At 37.7% G+C, this 15,252-nt stretch overlaps 1 protein-coding gene across 3 annotated transcripts; it reads right to left on the bottom strand.

Moving 5' to 3' along the window:
- Positions 1 to 3,938: 3,938 nt before the first annotated feature.
- Positions 3,939 to 12,663, bottom strand: LOC122068980 (protein HEADING DATE 3B-like). 3 transcript variants are annotated; one of them, XM_042632896.1, is made up of 5 exons: positions 12,027 to 12,663; positions 9,977 to 11,040; positions 5,366 to 5,417; positions 5,011 to 5,239; positions 3,939 to 4,893 (listed from the first exon to the last, which is right to left on the bottom strand). In XM_042632896.1, exons 1-5 carry the CDS (start codon positions 12,234 to 12,236, stop codon positions 4,175 to 4,177), a joined length of 2,274 nt encoding a protein of 757 aa, XP_042488830.1. In that variant the 5' UTR covers positions 12,237 to 12,663; the 3' UTR covers positions 3,939 to 4,174. The 3 variants fall into 3 exon arrangements, with proteins under 3 accessions (XP_042488830.1, XP_042488828.1, XP_042488829.1); XM_042632894.1 differs by having other exon boundaries at positions 3,939 to 5,239; XM_042632895.1 differs by having other exon boundaries at positions 3,939 to 5,164.
- Between the last annotated feature and the right edge of the window lie 2,589 nt (positions 12,664 to 15,252).

Genomic DNA, 15,252 nt, shown 5'->3' with positions numbered 1-15,252 from the left:
TTCTATCACATTATATATATATATATATATATATATGGTTCTGTTCTTTTAGTAAATCTGGAGCCTTTTCTACCAAAACTGTTGTTAAGTGGTTGATTCAAAATCAAGAGAACCCGACTGTTGGGGAGTGTTTTGAGAAGATTTGGAAATTTATATGGCATCTGCGAATTCATCTAAACTTTAAAAATTTTGTGTGGAAACTTTTCTTAGATGCTTTATGTGTTAAAAGAGTAAATTAGGCAATGCCCAGCACATTTGATGAGCAAAAAGTCAATGTTCACCAGTGGCAGTTATCTACTTCCCTCCCTATTAGGATTGTGGGTTTGGGTTTTCTTAGTCCTATTAGGACTGTGGGTTTGGGTATTCATAGCGTGAGTTTTCCTAGCTCTATTAAGACTTAATAAAGTTAAAATTTAGCAATTAATAATAGTTTTATATCTGTTCTATTTTGTTCCTTCCTATTCCTAGTAGGACTTGTAATAGTTATTCTATTTAATGAATGAGGAGGGTAGCCCCATAATAATTTTTTTTTTTATGAAAATAAAAGACTTCATTAATTAAGGAAGATAAGATAGAACATTATTTTCAGGGTGAACAATGTTAATGTAGAGCATATTGCTCATAGCCCTTCTGGCTAATTTGTGCATGATGAGGACTAAATCGTTGTTGCGCCTGAGCCAAAATTAGCTTTAAACAAAATATTATGGACATCAAGCAGTGGTGGTAATGAGATTTAGGGCCACAATTTAGTGGTCTTCTCAGAAAATAGATCTTCTATCTCCTTAGAATCATTTCAGATCTCTTCTATTATCCATCCTACATCTGATGCCTGTTTCATCCCACAGTCCCGAGCGTTTACCTCCAAATCTTGTCATGTTATCATATAATTAACACATAATGAGACTCACTTTCCTTCGTTAATAATGCAAGTAGCCCATCTAGCAATATTTTTCCTAGGGTCAGTGACTGCTAAGCATATCAGTATTATTGGCGTATTGCTCGGAATTAACCAGTATGGATGTTCTTATTATGGTTAATAGGTAATATGGTTACCTTTCCTAAGTGAGAGATCTACTCATGTACTTGTTTTAAAACCAAAAAAATATTCGGCTTTATCTTGGTGAAGGTAACCCAATTTCGAAGTGAACATGGAAAGTAGCCAGTGATGATGGAAGTGCTAAAAAAAATTATTTAAATCATCAACAACAACATTCATGGAATTAAACAAGTGTGTTATAAGGGATTGAAAAGAAGATGCATATAGGAATTCAGTTCTTAGCCCCAAAGGGCCAACCGCCCGCGCATATCCTTTTGGTAAATTCGCAGGAGATGAAGATTTGCCATAAAGACTCGTTTTGGTTGTGGCATAAACCACAATTTTGATCCATTTCAATCGATATACCCACAATATCTTTTCAAGGTAATCCATTATGAGCAATTCTCTAGAAGAAAAGCTTAAATTTTGGGTGGATTTGGAGTTTCTAGAAGAATCGCCACCAATTAAGGATGTGAATTTGAAATCGAAACCGTTTACCGAAATCAAACCGAACCATTTACACCGAAATCGTAAAACCGTTTAGTAAATGGTTCGGTTTTGGTTTCAAGTTTCAGGCCGATTAGCTAAACATGTCGAAATTGAACCGAGCCATTTAACCCGTTGGTTTCAAACCGAATTGAAAACGTGAAATCAAACCGTTTAAACCATCAAAACCAATCCGATTAACCTGTTCAACAATTAAATAAGGTAGGAGCAAAATCAATATATCATTTCCAAAAGATAAAAACCCTAAAGTAAAAACGATTGGGACTTTGAAGCTTTTGTATGCTTGCGTGATTGGATGTATGATGCGACTTTTGGAGGTAATATTTTTTCTCTTAACCTTGTATGAAATTCTTTGGATATTAGTTTCATATTCTAAGTAATCGTTTTCTTCCTTTATATAGCTGAGACAGATGAAGAGAAATTATTTGAAGCCTTGGAAGATATGTTTTCAGAGCCTTCTACTCCTACTTTAGCATTCATCCACCACTACTACCGGTGTTCATTAGTATTTAGAAGTTTTGTTTGCATTTTACTTTCTCAATGTAATATTTTCTTTTACTTAGTTGTTTGGTTGTTTTAACAAAACATAATGGTTTGCATTTGATTGAATCGTTTATCACCAAAAGCAAATTTTAGTAAACATGCGAATAAATTAGTAAACCAATTGCTAACCGTTTAGAAATAGTATGGAATAAACCAAAATCGAAATTGTTCAAAACAGTGAAACCGAAACCGTTTAAAAACCATGGAACCAAAATTGGTTACTAAATGGTTGCGGTTTCAGAAAATGCAACTATTTAGTAAATGGTGCGGTTTTGGTTTCAACCAGATAAATGTGAATCGAACCAAACTGCACCATTTAAACTGAAACCGAACCGATTAACACCCTTACCACCAATGAGAGCAAAGAGATAAGCAGATGCACCTGTTTAAGTTTCCAACTAGGTTAGTAGACGTAGTACATGATTTTTTTTTTTAAATGGCAACCAATTTGGTGGTGACTACCTCTTTTTTCGTAAGGTGGCACCACCAAAAGTTATTATCAAATGACATTTGAACTTTTAAGATATTATTGGCAATTGGGAGAGGAATCATCGAAGATAAAAATCTAGTATTCCATTAATTTCTACAGATAAAATCACAAATCTGAGTTAAAGGGGGAGGTATCAAACCTGTCAGCCCCATAATAATTGATTGGGACTCCATCGCTCCACAATCATAGGTTTGCCCCACTCTTTTCTTTCTTCTCTTCTCTTTACAGTAAGCTAAAATCAGGAAAAAAAAAAAAAAGAGCAAATGAATATGAGAGGTAATAGAATATTTAGAATGACCCTCCAAGTGTCTAGGATGTCCTCTATTTATAGAAGAGAGATGCTACTTTAAAATACCTGTCCAAAGGAGACCAAAAACTCTCTCAAAGAGAGTGGACTTCTTTCCAACATCTAAAGCATTTTGATAGCACAAAACAAAAAATTGCCAATGTTGGCAATGCATTCGACGACGCTCATGTAATGCTAGAAAAACCTCATTAAACATTGGGTAAAATGTAAGGTTTGTTGGTAAGGTTCTTGATACACCCCGACATTGTACACGCTCTGATTGATGTTGGAAAATACCTATCCAATATCAGGAAAAAATATTGGATTTAAGTCCGATTCAAAGCAAAAAGAAATTTCACAGAGACCAAGATCTTGCCACGGTGCGCATGTTAAACAAACCCTGAACCATAGGAGATAAAGAGACTAAGAGAGCATAGGAAATTTTTCAAATTTTTCTTCCAAAGAACTGTACCCTTGTAATTCCCAGTATTCAACCACACTCTACTCTTTCATAAGCAGCATAAGACTAAACAATTCCCACTATTTTTTCAGAAAAATTAAAAGAAGTCAAAAGTTCAGAACCTTTGTGGAAGATAAAAACTAGTAAATCCAAAAACAGGTATTTTGAAACTTATTTAACTTTCTTAAAAGTCATTTAATACCACATAAACAAAGATAGGGGTGAGGTTCCCTGCACTAAGAGTGCACTCTGAAACATCACACAAGGAAGAATTTTCACCTTTCATGAGGGGCAGTGCTATCATTTCAATCCCCTCTCCCTCCCCTTCCCCTCTCTCTCTCATAGGGGTCACATAGCCACACCACCTTTCAGGCTTCTTTTTCCTTAAGAGAAAAAGACCACAAATTATCAACAGAAACATCAGATGCAACATAGGTTTTAGCATAAAGGACTTCAAATACAGTCAGTGCCAGCACTGACTAAAATCAAGGGCTTCATTGATTATTTTAATTTTAATCAAGGAGCTTAAAAGGCAGTTTTTCCCTTCAAATATGTCAACTGCTACAACCCATACAAATGCTTTCCTTGTGGCAACACTTTGTCAACAATCTAAACATTTAAAAATAAAAACCATACACCTTTCTTAATGGTGTTTTTAGAAGTAATATTTACAATTAAATAATAATATATCATCATATCAGAAACGATTAAAACTATCAAGCACCTAAACAAGGACTGATAGACGATCAGACACAATCAAGTTGGATCAGCTAAAAATATTTTTATGGTTGTTTGATTCACCATTGCATCGAGGGAATTAAGATGAAGATACAACAACAGAGTAACTTAAAACTAAACTGTAGTATATTGCTGCCTCTCTTTCTGTATGGATCGGAAAATTCGTGCTGCAGACTCAGTTGCAGATCTGGGGTTGTGTGGCACAACCCTGATCACCCGGGTCTGCTGATCACTGCCATGGTCCTGAGGATTGCCATCCGGAACCTGCACAGCTGAAGCCATAGCAAAAAGTGGGAGAGGATCACTTCCTTCAGCTACATGATCTGGCCCTCCTTGTGTCCTCTGACATGGACTGCTTCCCGTACTCCCTTGTAGTTCACTATCTTTTGATGTCTTAAACCTCCAAACACCATTAGCAACAGCTTCACTCTTCTGGTTTGAATAGTTGCATGAGCTTTCTTGGTGCATGTTGAATTTTGCCTCCCCTGTTGATAATTGTTCTGCTAGCCCATGTGGCCGTGGACCAGCCAACAGGCTTGCCTGATCAACAGCTGAGGCAGATGTAACCGGGCTCATGACTGGGATGCCATATGGAGTGAAGTACGGTGGACCAACTGGAGGAGCACCAGGAAGAACACCTATGCCATGTTGGTGAGTAGCCATAACTCCGTATGCAGGATTCATGAAGTCCCCTGCCACAGGAGGAAGGCTAAAAGGCCCACAACCTCCATAAATAGGAGCCATATATCCAGCAGTAGGTGGACAAGGCCCTGTATATGGCTTGTAGAGAAGTCCTTCCGAAGGAGAGAGAATGGGAACCAACCATTGATTCCCTGGAGGTGGATGGAAACACCAAGGACCCATTTTATTATCAGTAACAACAGGTGCTGCAGGTGGATTTCCAGGATAAAGGCCACAGCTTGAATGTTGACTAACAAGTGGGTTCATACCATTGTTTGGAGCAGGAAGAGTGGGCTTCGCAACTGCATTCTCAGCTGCACATTCAATACTCTGGTTTGGCTTTTGAGAATCATCTTTCTGCTTAACATTCTGTTGCAGTGGTTTCAGAACATACTCAGCTGGCAGCTTCTTCATAGGAGATACCTTCAAAGAAGGTTTAGCCAGATAATGATTATTTTCAACCAACAGTTGCGGTGAACCAGCAAACAATCTCTGAACCTGCTTGAATATCATGTATGCAAACTTAAGATTCTTCTAGACTAACCTAAACCAGATTATGAATTTAAATTATACGTGTCATAATACGGAAAAGGCAATAACTTATGTGGGTCAATAACAGTGTACCTTAATCAATCTATGCAACTCAAATACTTGAACAGCAAACAACCTTTGTTGACTGAAAGTGGTAGGAGAAATGTTAGAAAAAACTAAATGGATGATAAACAGGTAATTGAAACAAAAGCAACTGCAATTCAAGGGCAAGAGGTAGATTCTACACATACAGGTAATCTTTGTCAGATATTCACGCTTTGAAGCACAACAGATTCATAAATCTCAAAGTCAGACACCATACAAAAACAAAAAAAACAAGAGAGAGAAAGAGGGAAATAAAACATAATCTTCTTCCGCAGATGCATGTTCAAGTTCAACTAGAAAATTGATAGTATAGCACCATATTAACCCAACCGGACCTCTGAAATACAACCAAAAAAAAAAGGGGGGGGGGGGGATGGAATCTTAGGGTTAGATTCACTTACATGATATGAACAAACTTTCAGCAAGAACATCCAAAACCAGGGGTGCCACCAGCCACTAAAACACCCAAAATTTGTTTAGAAAAAAAAAAAAATCAATAATGAAATAATAGGTTAGGTTTATGTCCAGCATGTATATAAGGATTGAATCTCACAGAAAAAAACTTAAGAAGTGAAGAACAGGGGCTGTACTTGATAACACAGGGAAGAAAAAGAAGAAGAATAAGAGAAGGGAAAGAGGATCAGATCAACCACAGTACCACCTGACCTGATCCCCATCAGAATCCCACCGAGGTTGCTGCAATCTCCCACAGCAGTTCTGTTTCTCACAGCACCATTGAAGCAAAGATCAATTCATTCATCATAAAATCGCAGGGGAGCTCTTAGGCTCTTAGAACTCATAGATGTGTTGAGTAACCCGTAAGGAAATTAAAAAAAGCAATTAAAAAAGAACACCGTGGGCTACTTATGGCCTGGTTCCCTCCTTCCTTCGATGATAGGTTTGAAACCTATCTGCATCACCAAGACTTGATTCAGTGGTCTAACCCAGGAGGTAGGGACATTACTAAGCTATTCTGATAGATTTTATGGGTACACCAACTGTGATATATATATCATAACCTTACCTCAACCAACATGAAGAAAATCTCTTCAGGTGCTCGATCAGTTTCTAGAACAGTTAATGGGCATCAGAAATAGATATAGCCAATTACACAGGTGGGGTTTCACATAATGCATCACTCAAAAGAAGAAAGCAAGGGATCCATTTATCTACACTTAATTGCTTCAATTTCTCATATACAAACCACATAAGCAGATACAGCATCAATCTCTGGGAGTGAATTTGATGTGTACAGACAAGGAAAATTATAATTTTTTCATTAACTATTTTACAAAAATAAATGATAAAATACAACATCTCGCGATAAGGTGAGAATGCCCTGCAACAATATTAGCATTAAGACAAGATCATCAATGAACCACATAGAACTGTAGCTAAAATGACTAGCTATGTGGCTAGATGACTAGGCTACCCATTAGCAACACTAATATAAAGATTCACCCCCCCTATTTTAGACCAAATCATCCCATTTATCTTGAGAATAAATATCCATCTCCATCCAAGATATAAGATGCTAAAGCAATTTCTGATGCCCATTCTGAACATGTCAAAATTTCTTCATTGCTCTCAATTGCAAAGGACTCCTGCAATGGCCGAGGACAAAAATATTGTCCAATATGACATGGTTGTGTGGTCAGATGACACATAAGAAAGACAATGGCATATGACCCTAAATCCTTTCCCCCCAGCATGCTGCCCGACAAGAACCTGTATAAGTTTGAATGCGATGATAAATGTAAGTCACAACAATAACCATGTATCTCACAACAATAACCATGTATCTCCCCTAAATGCAGACTTGTTTAATTTCTAACCAAAAATGAAAAATGGGAGAAAGAATCAAAGAAATGAGGTGAAGGAGACAGCATATGATTCTTTATACCTTCTTAGCTAAAGAATCTTAACTAGAACTAATCTAAGAAGACAAAATGATTGGTCTCTCCCACAAAAGCTAGAAGAGGCCCAACAAAAACTGAATCTAACGCAAACAGTTGAAAATTAGAAGAAACATAACCCGGTGAAAACATTAAATCATTTGCAGAATGACTGCTAGCTTGTCACAATATTTAGACTTTATAGCCAGGTTTCATAACCCAGATCATCAATGCCAGCCATGAGGCAGGTTGAGATAATTCAGCATACAGCAATACATATAGGGTTGGGCATGCCGCTAGCTTTCCTGGAGCTAGCGGATCAACCAATGGTGGGGCTGGGATGCAAGGGTATGGGGGTCATTTCCAAATGGGAGGGGGAGAGAATGACACAGACTGGGAACCCAGAAACATGCCCAGTTTTTTCCCTTAAAATAAATAATATGTTAAGAATGAAATAGAGGTAACATTAATGCCATCTCCTCGATCCCATTTCTCCTCCATCTCTGAAATTTCCTTCCCATAACAACGGTGATGACTCTCCTCCCTCAGCAAAGGCTCCCCCCTATGGCAGTATCTACTGGGTCTACTTACAAAACCAGATAGGGGCATAGAATGGTTAGTTTTCCAGTTCATACAGTGAGCTCAAGCTTCAAAATATTGTTTTTTAAACTTGTAACCGGAAATCCTATCCTTCCTCAACAGTCATCAGATCTATCCACTATCAGTGAAGTAGGCTTCCTCATTTCAGCCATGGAGTCATGTAGAAGAGGGAAAACATTATCAGAAGGCCTCTGTATGTTAGTGTAGAGTATTTTGGAAGTAAAAAAAAAAATTCTAACAAATATAGAGCAACTGAACCCCCAGATTTGCATGGACGAAAGCAGTCTCCTTTATGATTGCATGTGATTGGGGAATAGACTCTTTCATTAACACTTAATATACAACCGTATGGATGATAATTATGAGGTTTCATGGCCACTTTTACCCTCTCACTACGACTTCAACTGATGAGGACATCACTCAAGGAATTAGGACTTACCAAAGGAGACAAACATATGCAATCACATGTCACTTCATTATGGCTAGATGACCAGCATTATGTGTAGTTTTTTTTTTTTTTTTCCTTTTGGCGGGCCAGACTATCTAATTTTGTTGTTGTGTGATGTTGTTATTATGTTTTCGTTATATAGTTAGTTGTCTTAGGAAATAGCAGTTAGAGGTTTAATATACAGTTACATGGGTAGTTATTTTAGGAAATAACTGTTTTCTTTTGTTGTGTAATGTTATGAGGCCCTTTGTACTCATATCCCTCCAAGTAGCATTTTACTTTGTATTTTCCAACATTCATGTGTTGGCACGCACCCTCCCATAGTCCTGGATTTTGAAAACTTCATTGTGCCCCTTAGCCAACTCCATTCAGGCTGAAACATGGCACACAAGCAGGAAACGTTGGGCTATACCAGTCCACAAAATTTCAACCCCATCCATCATGCCACATAGCATATACTTCTCCTGTCCAAATATTCCTTTTGGAAGAGCAATGAAGGAAAACCGCCCCTTTTTTAATTAAGAAGGGAAAACTATTTGATTAAGAAATTATCTTTCTGGTCAACATCCATATTTCCATGGGATTCCTTCTATCATCGTTCATCCTGAATTCATTAACATATGCTGCAATTTTATCTGAGACCTCTATTTGAGACTCATAAGTGCATCAATATTTGCACTTTTATCTGTATTCCTTGTGAAGATTATTACTTACTACAGTTATGATATTGTTTCTGGCTTTCTGCTATGATATTTTGGATTGTGGTTTGCCATTTTCTACCACTTACTTTGTTCGTTGGCTGGATTAGACACGAAATTTTTTTCTCTACTTCTGCTGATGGTTGTTGTGCTTGAGTTCATATTGCTATCAAAACGAAGTTCTCTGTGCTCATAAGCATCTACAACTGTCATCTATATTCAAGATTAGAGCTGCTTTTAATATCTATTCTTGTTGTTCCAAGCTGGAACTTTCTTTTGACATGTGTATATATATATATATATATATACACACACACACTCCAGTTTAAGGGGGAGTGTTAAAAGTTACTCACAATAGGGGAGTAACCCTATCAAGACTCAAAAGTTATGTTGAGTGCTAGAGTTTAGGTTCAAGTCTAAGTTTAGTTATTGGTCTTAGTTTCCTTGTTAAAGTTTATTTTTGTTCTTAGTCTTGTACAAGGTTTACCAATTATTTGCTAATATAAATACATCATTAGCAGTCCATGATAGATAAGAGTAGATCCTCTCTCCCATTGCTCTCTTTTTTCTTTCCTCTCTCTTCACAATCGCAGGTACTGGTTTCAGGTCCTGGTTTCGTTACATCAGCTACTCTTTCTCCCTTTTTTCTCTTTTAAGAATTAATCATAAACTTACAATTCACATGTGATCATTGTTATTATGACACAAAATGTGCAAGCAACTAGTGCAGTTTAAGGAATATCAAATTCAATCAGATTAAGCCAGTAATATAGAAACAGACAAATCATAATAAACATAAACTAATGGCCGGTAGTGTTAGACTTGGTATATATAGTATATATTTGAAGCTAACAATTATGTAGACTTGGTATATATAGTATGGTGTGTCATTCCTTGATATTTCACTGCCATTCCAATGGGAATAAATGTAGGTATATAATTGAGAAGAGGTACTTACTTGACAATTTCTCTTCTTGCCTTCCAGAAACGCTTCTGTCCTATCACTCCAACAACATCATCAGGGGATATATCTAATCCTGAAATAGAGTCCAACATGGAGGTCTCCGAGACATCATCATTTCTATCCACCTCTCTCACTTGTAATGACCTATTTGAATTGTCTTCATGGCACTCACTCCCAAATTCAGCATGATCAGGACGTCGGCGGCAATTTCCAGGTGATACTCTGGAACAGGGTCCACTTCTCACCCTTGAAATATTTCCCTTTTCCAATCCGACGAATTCAACTGAAATCCCATCACCACAGACAGTGTTGTTTTGGAGCAAGCCAGCTCTGGATTTCTGTTGTACCCATCCCCCAGTATCATTGACCCTTCCAAAATCACCCAGTTGACTATTTTGATGTTCCGGATTTGCAGATCCACAAGCATCCTTTAAGGCATCAGCAACCTTTTCTCTAGTCCATTTGTGGGATGCAGGCATTTCTGTACACTCGCTATTCGTGAAAGACCCTTTCAGGTTGTCCTCAATGTGGTTTCTTACTGGTTGTCTTGACCTCATATCTGTGGTATCAGAACGTTTTGAGTGCTCATTGCAAACATTCTGAGGTGGGATTAACAGATAGCTACTTGTAGCTGCAGATTTCAGCAGATTATTCACTGGGTTAACCGTAGAATGACCCAGGTCAGTAGGGCAGAAGGGAGCGAGTCTTTCTCCATCCATGCTGGGAATATCCATATTAGGACAAGGAGCAACACCTGGGGGCACAAAGGTGGGAACCCTTACATCATCCTCATCTCCAAGTTGCTTTTGGCCAGAGTTCCTCGAGTTGGAGTAGTCATACGGATGGAAGGAATTGCATTCAGGAGTTGATGGCATGAACCCTGTAGCATTGGAAGTTTGATAATTTGCATTTTTCATGGATTTCCGCTCAAATACTGCCATCGATACATTTAAATTCACCCCATCAGAAGAGCAAGAATGAAGCTTCTCAGCAAAATGAACAGGTGTGGCAGAAGGAATTTGAAGAGGGGAAGGCACACTCCTTTCATGGCCTCCACCCTGTCATCAATCAAACTTGGAAATCAGAGATAACAGTCGGCAATAAAGCATAGAACCGCAAATTTTACTCAAATTTGAAAAACATCTAGGATATTCACATGAAGAATAGGTGAAAAAACTAAGGGAGGGAAACAAAGGGGAAAAACACAAACAAAGATGGCCACAGAACCATTCTCATGAGAGCCACAGGTAAAGAATGTTGCACCCTCAGAAAGGCTCAAAGTTCCAAAAGAACACAGAAATAATCCCCATTTATTTTCCCAAGATAGGCCTTCAAAGCAATAGCAAATCCAAAATTGACAGTTCATCATCACAAATCACTTAACTTATGGTACAAAACAGTGGAACATAAATTACATAGGGAAAAAAAAATAACATCACAGTAAAAAAGCGAAATCAAATGCTGCAAACAATTCAACAAACTCATAAAATAAAAATAAATAGCAACCATTCCTTCTGTCCTCGAAAATCATTATGAATAAAATGTGCATAAAATCAAGGACAACAAATTATACCCATAATGACTTCTAAAACAACAAAAAGTAGTAATCCAAAATTCCTATTTTCGTTCGAAAACCCCTGATAAACAGATGCCAACAGAAAATCCGAGATATGTTTAATCCCCAAGGTCTCACCTAAACCCAAACAGTCCGTATTTTTCTCTCAATGCTCTATTCATTAAGGAGCACACTAAACCCAACAGTTACCACAGCAGCCCGCAACTCAAACCAATCAAAACAATAAACAAAACCCATATCGCTCAAGTATGACTCATAAACAACTTCCCGTGCACACTTACACCAGCAAAAAAAGAATCGCAGAATGCACAAAAGTTCGAATAGAAGAACATGGTATTCTTAAATTAATACATAAACATCAATCGCAAACAATCAATAGAATAACTATTCACTCGGTGAAGTAATCTCAAAATAAATTCCTTCAATAACAATAAACAAAAAAAGAACCACATAAATTATCAAACCCACTTGAGTCGAGGACGTTGAAGGAACCAAGCTGCCAGCGTTGTGAGACGGCAGACGCGAATTGAACCTCTGAGAAGGTATACTTAGTTGTTCATAAAGGGCCATCTTGTTCCTCGGAGGTGCCCTTGGCCCCCCTTTCTCTTTATCATTAACATGGAGCCTCGGAAACAAAGGACTCATGATCTTCTCCTCATCTTTTCCCCCCTCCATCATCCTCCCTCCCTTTCAGGTCTTGCAACAAAAAACCCGACTACAGGAACCAATTTTTGGATCAAATTCACAAGAACATCCCATGCCCCAGATCTCCCACAGCTAAACCCACTAGCTGAAACCCAAAATCTCGCCGACCCAGATGGGAAAATCCATTTGTTTCACTGAATAGACGACAATTCTAAGAACACAATAACACGCACCAGCAAATGAAAGATCTTTTCGCCCAAAACCGAGCAGAATCCTAAAAGGGTAAAGCAACGATTATATAAAACAGGAGATAAAAGAGCTGCCGTACATCTCCAGTGATGAAATAGGAGAAAAAGATTTCGCAAAGATAGATTGGTAACGGGAAAATAGGGTCGAATTGGAACTCCGTAGAAGTAGACGATGACGATCATAGTCTGAGAGAAATATAAAAATCAAAAAACGAAAGGCGAACAAAAGGACATCATATTAGATGAGGAAAGACTCCGCGGAAAAAGTGTTGGGTTATGGTCCACTGGTTCTTGTGAAATTACCAAAATGGGTTTACTTCCAAATCTATTACCCAACTGGTAAGTCTGCGAAAATGAGTGAATGAGTGGTTTACAGGTTACCTCCGAGTCCAAGTCCAAGGGACTGTTTGCCCAAACACTGTTGGGTTTTTTTTTTTTTTTTTGGGTAAAGCCCAAACACAGCTGGTTAGCCTCATATACATAATCACATATGCATTTTAATAATAATAATTCTGTACTTCTGATGACCCAAGAAAAATCCATTAAAGATAATGGAGGATCTTCAATCTCTAGAAGAGTACAAAATTAAGAGTTATAACCTTTAACTAAGAGTATCGATCAGTCGGTTTGGTTTAGTTTGATTTGGGTTAAGTTGAATTGATTTTTGATTTGTTGCTAGACTAAGCTAAAAATGAGACTAATAAAAAAGTTTCCTTTTGATTCCCTTTTTTTTTTTTTTCCGGTAATTGGATCACTATCGGGTTTGGTCCATTTCAATTTAGGTTTAACATGTATTCATAAAGAAACGACAATAGAATTATTCTTGGTTGCGTGACTACTATGTCAGTGTGTGAACCAATAGGAGGACAAGCCAAGACATCTTGATAAGGCAATCTTTTCATGTCCAACTGTGTATGGACGTTGTGGGCATGACTATAGGTGATTCTTTATCCTTCAATGAAAAAAAAATTGATTTATTTGGATTTTTGATTTTTTATTGGATAATTGTGGATTCGATCTCCGATTTTTCTCTCGTTTGGCCTATTTTTTGGTTTTGATTTATGCATTCGATTGGTCTGGCTTGATTTCAATTTCTACCAGTTTTATAACCCAACCTGAAACCAACTAATAAGGGTTTGGTTCTTATTAGTATTCGGTTCAATTCAATTGGGTTTAGTCAATCTGACCGGTTCAGGCTCAACTTAAATGGAGAGCGGGAATGGGAGGAAAAGTTTACAAAAAAAATAATAATAAAAATAATAAAATAAAAAAAATTTGAATATAAATAATGGTTTCTTTTTATTTATTTTTTCTGGTAATATTATTTAGTGTTTATGGGTTAGGAAGTAGGAACTAGGAAGGATTATAGTTTGATCTTAATGTAGTGAATGACACGTGTGTGTTGCCTTATCAACCTATCTGTTCAATTGAACAATAGATTAATTCCACGTGTAATCAAAAAGGTTCCATTTCCATGGATAGGTGAGTCAAAGAGCTAGAAAAAGAAACCATATGAAATTGCCTAAGATGCTTTCAATAAGGAGTTTTAAGTCCAAAAGAAATGAGGCCCAGCTAAGAGGGGGCACGGGGTAATAATATTTAAAGCCTAGAAAGCAAAAAAGTCATTATCTAGAAGATTTTGTTGTTAGGGCACAAAGCCACGAAGTAGAAAAGCGCATGTAGATGCGGTCCAGGTTTAGGGGTCTGTTTGGATTCATTTTAATTAGAAAAAGTATCTAATTAAAGCGCATGAAGTTGCGGCTGGACCTAATCAGGCTTTGCATTTTAGGATCTTGCACCATGACTAGTCCATTTAAGTAATCGGGCCTTATAAACTAAGCATAGCCTTTTTTTTTTAAAACAGTCTTAACTACTAGTCTTTAATCGGGCTACCAATAATCGAACTAAACGGACTTTAGATGGTCTTTAAATGGGTTGACGTCCCATTTATTTCTAAACAGGATATAATCGGGCTTTAAACGTGTTGGGTTTACCAAACTGACTATAAATAAGCTCTAAACAACCTATAAATAGACTTTAAACACGCAGCTCGAATCAGGTTATTGATCAATTGGTCCCAAATCAATCGTCTGATGGCTAATACCCTTGCACCAAAAACAACCAACTATAATCGGGCTAGTCTAGAGCCCGACACGTTTATTAACCATACCATGTTGGTTCAAGGTTTGTACAATCAAACTTAGTCGGGCCTGAGATTGACACATTTATGCAGAAAAGTTATTACGCGTCTCATTCCTTCCCATCCAACAGTTGAAGACATACATGATCATGCACAAAACAAAAAATTAAATTATATATATTAATATATATGAGGTATAGGAAAGCTAGCAGAACACCCTGGTATGAGGTTTGCTAGCGATATTTTAATCGTAGGATTTGAGAGAAGATTGAGAGGAAAGGTCCAAAGCCTCAATCCACACCTGTCACACTTTATCACCCTCAGTAACCACGCCGGAATGTTGCTCGGCGGTCCTCTCAGTTCTCCTTTTATTTTATTTTTTTTTGTTCCTCTCTCTCTCTGGCATGAATGTCTCTCTCTCTCGAACCCTCTTTTTTCAGAGCTTTCTTCTTCCTAGGCAGCGGCAGTGGCAGCGGTTGAAACTCTCTCCTTTTTTTTCTTCTAGTTTTTGCTGTTACTTTTTCCCCCGAGCTTTCTTCTTCCTGGACAGTGGCTACAGCGGCGACTTCAGCTGCAACAGCTGCACTCTTTTTTTTCTGGTTTTTGTTTTTACTCTCTCCCGAGCTTTCTTCTTCCTGGACGGCGGCCAACGGAAGCAGCT

Source organism: Macadamia integrifolia, unplaced genomic scaffold (assembly GCF_013358625.1).
Source record: "Macadamia integrifolia cultivar HAES 741 unplaced genomic scaffold, SCU_Mint_v3 scaffold512, whole genome shotgun sequence".
NCBI lineage: Eukaryota > Viridiplantae > Streptophyta > Magnoliopsida > Proteales > Proteaceae > Macadamia > Macadamia integrifolia.
The sequence above is the reverse complement of the archived record's forward strand: the minus strand, read 5'-3'. Positions and strand labels throughout refer to the sequence as shown.

Coding starts and splice junctions, on each gene's coding strand:
- LOC122068980 (XM_042632894.1), bottom strand. CDS start 12,236: ATGATGGAGGGGGGAAAAGATGAGGAGAAGATCATGAGTCCTTTGTTT. Junction 11,041..12,026: donor CTTCAACGTCCTCGACTCAA/GTGGGTTTGATA, acceptor GATTGATGACAG/GGTGGAGGCCATGAAAGGAG. Junction 5,418..9,976: donor GCAAGAAGAGAAATTGTCAA/GTAAGTACCTCT, acceptor TACCACTTTCAG/TCAACAAAGGTTGTTTGCTG.